We start from the raw sequence: 6,434 nt of genomic DNA, 5'->3' as shown, positions 1-6,434 counted from the left end.
GGGAGAAATGGGCTCTCAGACCCAACCCTCATTCTGCAGGGAGCTCTGCAAGAGATCAGCATTCTGTGCTGCCAAAGGTGCTGCTCCACAAACACCAACAAGGATGGTGAAGCACTCAAAGCAGAAGACACGAGCTGTCTTGTAATAATACAAAAATCTTAATATCTAGCAGCACTGAATATTATTTTAATGAAATTTAATTTTATAGCAAAATAATCAAAAGTGCTAAACCCGACCACTTTAATTTACAAAAAAAGTTTTGTGTTCTAAGCTATAACCATACCTCGTTACTTAGGTTAGACAATATAATTAAACATTTCTACCTATTGGTATTCAATAATAGGACAAAATTAATATTAGTTGGTTTAAAAAGGGGGGAAAGTACCACGGATATTGGGAGGGGGAAAGAGTTACATAAAAGATACGAATCAGCTTATTGAGCAATCTGCAGTTTGCTTGCTTGCTATTGCTTTTTTTTTTTTTTTTGCTCTTTTTGTTGAGTATCAGTGTCAGCTGCAGAATCTGGCTGTAACCCACTGCAAATGCTACGAGTTCTCCCTTGGTTAAATGTCACAGTGCGGATTTGAGGAGACCTCCGGCGTTTCCAGTCAGTTCAAATTATGGTCTTGGGTCTCAGAGTCCCCTTTCCAACACGAGCAGCACACTGGAGAATGCACTTCTGGCGACTGTGGTTATGAAAACAGTTTTCTGTGCAGGAAAATTGTTTTTTTCCTCTGTCTTGGAAAGGATCACTATTACATCTGCGGTGAGAAAAATAATAAGAGCGTTTGCAGACTTGTTAAGAGCCTTTGTTAATCCATTCCGTTTCCGTGTCAGCTCATTCCCAACGTTAAATTAAAAGCTGCAGTCTGTCCTATGGCAAACAGGAGGGCTGGCGGTGAGGCTCTGCTGCTGCCCACGCCTGGCAGCTGCCTTCAGCCAAACAGGGTTCGCTGGTTTGCCACAAGCGCCGTCTGGCTCTCGCGCCTCTTTGCTTTCTTGTTTTGCTGCCTGATCTTCCAGCACACGGCGCTGGAGGCCAGCAGGAGGAGTCCTGATGACAAGAGCACCAACCCGAACACGGAGATGATCGATCCATGGGAATTGAAGCTGTACGCCACAGCAGTGACCACGACGCCGGCGATGAGGATGACCACTCCGAAGGGAACGGTGCAGCGGTAACAGGAGAGCTCTGCCCCCCCCGTGGCGGCCGTCAGCTGGCATTCGCTGACCAGGGGGATGGTGGTTATCACACAGTCATTGTTGTTACTCTTCTCTGTGGATGTGGGGTCAGCGTGCTTTGGGGTGCCCAGGATCTCTTTGATAGGTTCGGTTGTCATCTTGACTCCCCGCAGACCGTCCGCTCTCAGGCTAGAGCAGGCACTGCTCAACACTCAGCACACTGCAGAGAGAAGAGCCCAAGTTCAACAACATCAACATGGCAAATGGGGACAGAGAGGCACCCACCTGGGGCGGCAGACAAGCAGGGACCCTGAACCCACAGGGATGAATGCACAAGCTCAGTTGTCACTGATTGCAGTGGGTCTGAATCAGCTCTCACATCACTTGTTCACAGTGCTGACAGACCCAGAGCAACACCGACTGAAAGTGTTGTGGGATGACCTGACTGTAAGCTGTGCACTGCAGACAGGAATTCTGGATGCAGTGCACTGCCATAGGCTCACAGTGTGCTAAATGTGTGTAACGTAACCAGGGACACAGACGGCACCACTTCTTGTCATCACTTGCTCCCTCCCTACAAAAGGGCTTAACCATTCCAACAGAAAGGTTTCAAGCTTCCCACGCAATAATTCTTTTTTTAAATTAAATGATATTCAAATTACTTTCTTATTGATCTGTTGATGTCAGTATAAAGGACAGCAGGAACTACTCCCTCGAGCACAGATACTGATGCCTGTATGAAGCCTTGCATGCCCAGGGACTCATAACCATTGATCTGAGTTTTCCAAAGAGCTGAAGGAGATGGCACGCAGGAGAGCTCAACGCTGGGGCACTGCACACTGCTGCCTGACAACAGCACAGCATGCAGCCTGGGGAGCAAGGAAGAGTGCTGGCAGTGCTGTAACGCTTTTATCACTTTATCACCTTCACATCTGTGGCTAGGAAGTTAATTGCCAGACACTTGTGTTCTCCTTTTCCTTTCCCACCACTCCCACCCTTGTTGCTAAGATATATCCCTCCATACGGAGAGCCCTTGGTTTGGATCTCTGTACCTCGTGTGAGTGACCGTGTGTTTTGTGAGAAAGGACTCCACTATTTTTAACACACCCACACCCAGGCTGTGCCCAGACCTCATCAGAAAGTTTGTCATTGAGTTTCCTTGAACTCTAACAAGAAAAAAGTTCAGCTCTGGTTGGACAAAGCTTTTGTTCTACAGCAGTAAGGGCGAGCGCTCTGCTGGATTTCTGCTGCACATGGCTGCAATGGTGCTCAGCCCCACGAGATGCTCTGCAGCTCCCAGCCGGGCAGTGCTCCCTTCCCCAGGGCACCACTCGGTGTCTCCGGGGCTAACAGGGGATCCAAGCAGCACCCAGCAAAGGAAATACATCGTGCTGGCATTGTATGTGTCCAAGGTTCTCCTGGGCATTGGGCTTTGTCCTCTGAAGCACAACACACAACTCAGCATCCCTTGTACCCATAGGGAGAGAGCAGCCAAGCCACGGATTTGTGCTAGAATGCCACTGGATGTCCCCAATGGATCTAAGCCCAAGTTCTGCATTCTCTGTGATAACTTACACAACAGACTCACCCTGGTGCCACTACTCTGCTGCACTTCTTGTCCACAGGGGATTACAGAAGTTCAGCACAGTGACCCCCAAGACAGATCCCCAAACACTAAGCAAGAATCCATTTGTTCAACGACTTATTCCTAAATCTGAGGGGGACCTGCTTGCAGCATTCCCTGTCTGTTTGCTTCAGAAACATCCTCGGTGAGCTCTGTCTTTTTCTGTATCTTGTACAGAGATTTATGAAGAAGAAGAGATACTCATACAGTTAAAACTAACATGGATTTTAAAAAAAAAGAAAAAGAACAATAATCCTAAACTACCACAACTCCATCAATGGCAAAACGCCTGCAGACCTCTGAGGCGCACAGCCGACACCAGCACCAGGAGGTAAGCTGACAGGCACTTATACAAAACAAACAAACAAACCTCTATTGAAATGCTGTGAGTTAAATAAACAGCAGAACCCATCAGAAGTAAGAGTAAAGGTATTCATCTCAGAAAACAGCCCAAGGTCCTCATTGCCAGCAGAGTCATTTCTGACTTACGCTGACAGATGACTTGGTTCGGGTTTCAGGGTAAGAGATTTCAGCAAAATCCCCAGCAGCACAGCATCCCCTCGCTGGCCAGGCCAGAATACTTGCTTAAGGAGCTATTTTGACTTCCAGTAAGAATGCACTGATGTGGCAATCCGTGGCTAACACTGGGAGAGGAATCTGACTGCGGAGCACACACTGCCTGCTGATAGGTATAAACTGAGATGTGGGCAAAGGCACAAAGCACAGCAGCACGCACACTTACCGGGGCCATGAGAAATCCATCGCTGCACACTCAGCGAGCAGAGGGTGACTGCCTGAGATGTCCCCAGGGCCAGACTCCCAGATCCAGGCAGAGCTGGGCAGTGGGAAGAACGTCAGGCTTTGAGGCGTCAGATGTCGCTGTGTGATGAACCGCAGGTGACAAAGTTCCAGCATGGAGGTTTCCTACAAGAAAAGAGGTTGGATATTTATCAGCTTCCTACAAACCACCTCCCGAATGGAAAAGCTCCCGGTGCGTGCAGCGTTTGTAGCCATAGGGAGCAGGGAGGTGTTCTCCCCCCATCTCTTTCCTTGTGCCCACTGCTGTGCACCACTCAGTGTGGCTGATGCGATGGGAGCTGCAGCCCAGGTAAGTCGTCTGAACAGAGCTATGGGCAGGAAAGGGGAACACAGACAAGTTATCACAGCTAACATTTCCAAATCCATTTCTATTGCTGCTGCCACCTGAACCAAAGAACCCAATCACAGCCCGGAACGTTCAGGCATTTGTGCCTGCTGTGCATCCCAATGCTTTGAGCAAAGCCCTCCATCTCCTCTCCTGGTTCCCACCTGCAAGCTGGCCGTGACACCTCCTGCCAGAGCTGCCTTTCAAATCTATTCTGTTATACAGATAACTAATAGAATGCCCCAAACTCCTCTTGAATAAACACAATAAAAGGCAAATCAAGCCCAAGAACACAGTGTGATAAATGTAATTTTCTTGTGTTTAATATCCTTCATTTCTATTATGTGACCATTCAGAGCAAGGCAGGGCTGCAGCAGTGCTGTGCAACAACTGCAGAAAGCAGTGATGGAAGCTGTTCTCAGCTGCAGAAACTGCAGTGGATCCACCAAGCAGTGGAGCAAAACTCACAGCAGCAGCAGAGTTCTGTTGCTAATCTTAGTCAGCATTCCCTTCCTACATGTGCGTGGTCATTTTAACACTGAGGATCATCTCAACACTGAAGCAGGAGCTCCTATGTGGGGATGAGAATAAATACAGGAGATCATACAGTGATTTTATTTTCTTTGCTTTTTCTCTTTTTAATTCCTGCAGACCATGGTAGCATTTCACAAACACGGGCACTTATGGCCCATGTTCTCCAGCGGCTCCTAAGAAATAATCCTCCCAGCACTGCTCTGAGGTGCAGTGCTGCCAGCCTTCACAGTTTTAAAGTGATGCCTTTATAAAACAAAACTCTGTCAGACCAACTTCTAGAGACAGGATTTCTTCCCTCGCTCTTCTTGCCCTCACCACAAAGCTGAGAAGCAGAAATACATGGAATGCACACCTTACAGTCCCAGTAATTGGATCACTGCTCATGGCAGTGCTGTGCTCCTAGGAGCTGATACCTGTGTGACTGCACGGCGCTGCCATTCTGCAGCCACTGCAACTGCTTCCCTTTCTACATTTTACTCCAAATCTACGGGACACATTCAAGTTTTCACGTATTCTGGCACAGATCTGACTCCCCATACCCAGCATATTTCAGACCCGACGATGCCCACGTGTCACATTGGACTTCCCATTAGAGCGACTACGAAAAACTGCAACAAAGAGTGTGTACCGAGAGGAGAGCCAGAACTGGGGTCCAACACACCAAAGTGATCCTAAACACAACCCCACAGCAACTCCTCACGGGAACACTGCTGGGAGTGCGCAACGAGAACTCAGACCCAGGGGCTGCAGACCCTCAATAACAAGGCAGGAGAAAAGCGCGCTGCGCCCTTGCCGACTGCGTGAGCCTCGGGATGCACGCCGGCTCCTCACCAAGTCCGTCGGGAAAATCACCGCCGGACCAAAGCGTCCTTCAGGCGCGGTTGGGACTCGGGGAGGAGCAGCCGAACCTTCTCGCACACAGACTTCGCGAGTCTCAAAACTTTCGCACACATCGGTAAAACGCCAAAAACGCAGCGCGACTCCCGTCTATTGCCACGGAAAGCGGCGCGGCAAGGCAGCAGCTCCGCCTGCGGAACCCCGAAGGCTTCGAGTGGCGGTCCTGTCCCCGACGTCCCCGCACACACAGCCCCTCGCCGAGCCGGGATCCGCCGCAGCCGCACCGGAGCGCGGCGAGCAGCGAGAGGCGTCCGGCGCTGCGCTGCGAGCCGAGCTGTGCCGTGCCGTGCTGTGCTGTAGCACGCTGTCCTGTGCCATGCTATAGCACGCCGTGCTGTGCCATGCTGTAGCAAGCCGTGCTGTGCTGTAGCACGCCGTGCTGCGCCGCGTTGTGCCCTGCTCCAACACGCCGTGCCATAGCGCCGTGCCACGCCGTACTTCCCGACGCTACACTGCACGCTCCGCACCGCCCCGCGCCGAGCCGTGCCTTACCTCCCGACTGCCGGGCGCGACTGCGGCGGCCACGAGCCCGCAGCAGCGTAAGAAGGGGATGCAGCTCGCGGCACAAGGGACTGTAAACAAAGTTCTAGGAGAGAGCGAACCAACCAAGGGACCGCAGCAAATTCAGCTGCGGGAGCTGCCGGGGAGGGGCGGCCGCTCACACCGGGCAGGTCCGCTCGGCGCTGGGCAGGAGGAGGGCTGGCCCCGGGGGCAGGGCTGGCCTTGGGGGCCGGGCCGAGCGAGCGGCGGGCGCTGCGCGGGGTGCGGGGCCGGGACGCGGGGTCGGGTGCCGGAGTCAGGTCCAAGAAAGGCTCTGGCCTGGCAGAGCCCTCCGGCCGCGGCTATGCATGTAGGGATGCACTGCTGGCGGTCACGAAGCGCAGACTGTGGGGGCTGGAAGGGAACCGCGGAGGTTCTCGGGCTGGAGGAGCTGCGGCTCCTGCACCGCCTCTGACCGCGCTGACTTCCATGGGGAGGAAGGGCACTTGGGATGACATCCGTAGAGGATGGAGTGTCAGGTGTCACCTAGAAACATTTTAATAGGGTTTTTTT

At 51.9% G+C, this 6,434-nt stretch overlaps 1 protein-coding gene across 2 annotated transcripts; it reads right to left on the bottom strand.

Annotated features, from left to right (window-relative positions):
- Positions 1–208: 208 nt before the first annotated feature.
- Positions 209–6,048, bottom strand: TMEM100 (transmembrane protein 100). Of its 2 annotated transcripts, none has more exons than XM_042833011.1 (3): positions 5,874–6,048; positions 3,549–3,730; positions 209–1,402 (listed from the first exon to the last, which is right to left on the bottom strand). In XM_042833011.1, exon 3 carries the CDS (start codon positions 1,338–1,340, stop codon positions 936–938), a length of 405 nt encoding a protein of 134 aa, XP_042688945.1. In that variant the 5' UTR covers positions 1,341–1,402; positions 3,549–3,730; positions 5,874–6,048; the 3' UTR covers positions 209–935. The 2 variants fall into 2 exon arrangements, with proteins under 2 accessions (XP_042688945.1, XP_042688946.1); XM_042833012.1 differs by lacking the exon at positions 5,874–6,048 and adding an exon at positions 5,316–5,411.
- Between the last annotated feature and the right edge of the window lie 386 nt (positions 6,049–6,434).

This window comes from Centrocercus urophasianus, unplaced genomic scaffold (genome assembly GCF_019232065.1).
Source record: "Centrocercus urophasianus isolate 14NV4802_14NV808 unplaced genomic scaffold, USGS_Curo_1.0 seq_40, whole genome shotgun sequence".
NCBI lineage: Eukaryota > Metazoa > Chordata > Aves > Galliformes > Phasianidae > Centrocercus > Centrocercus urophasianus.
This window is presented reverse-complemented; position numbering and strand designations above follow the sequence as displayed.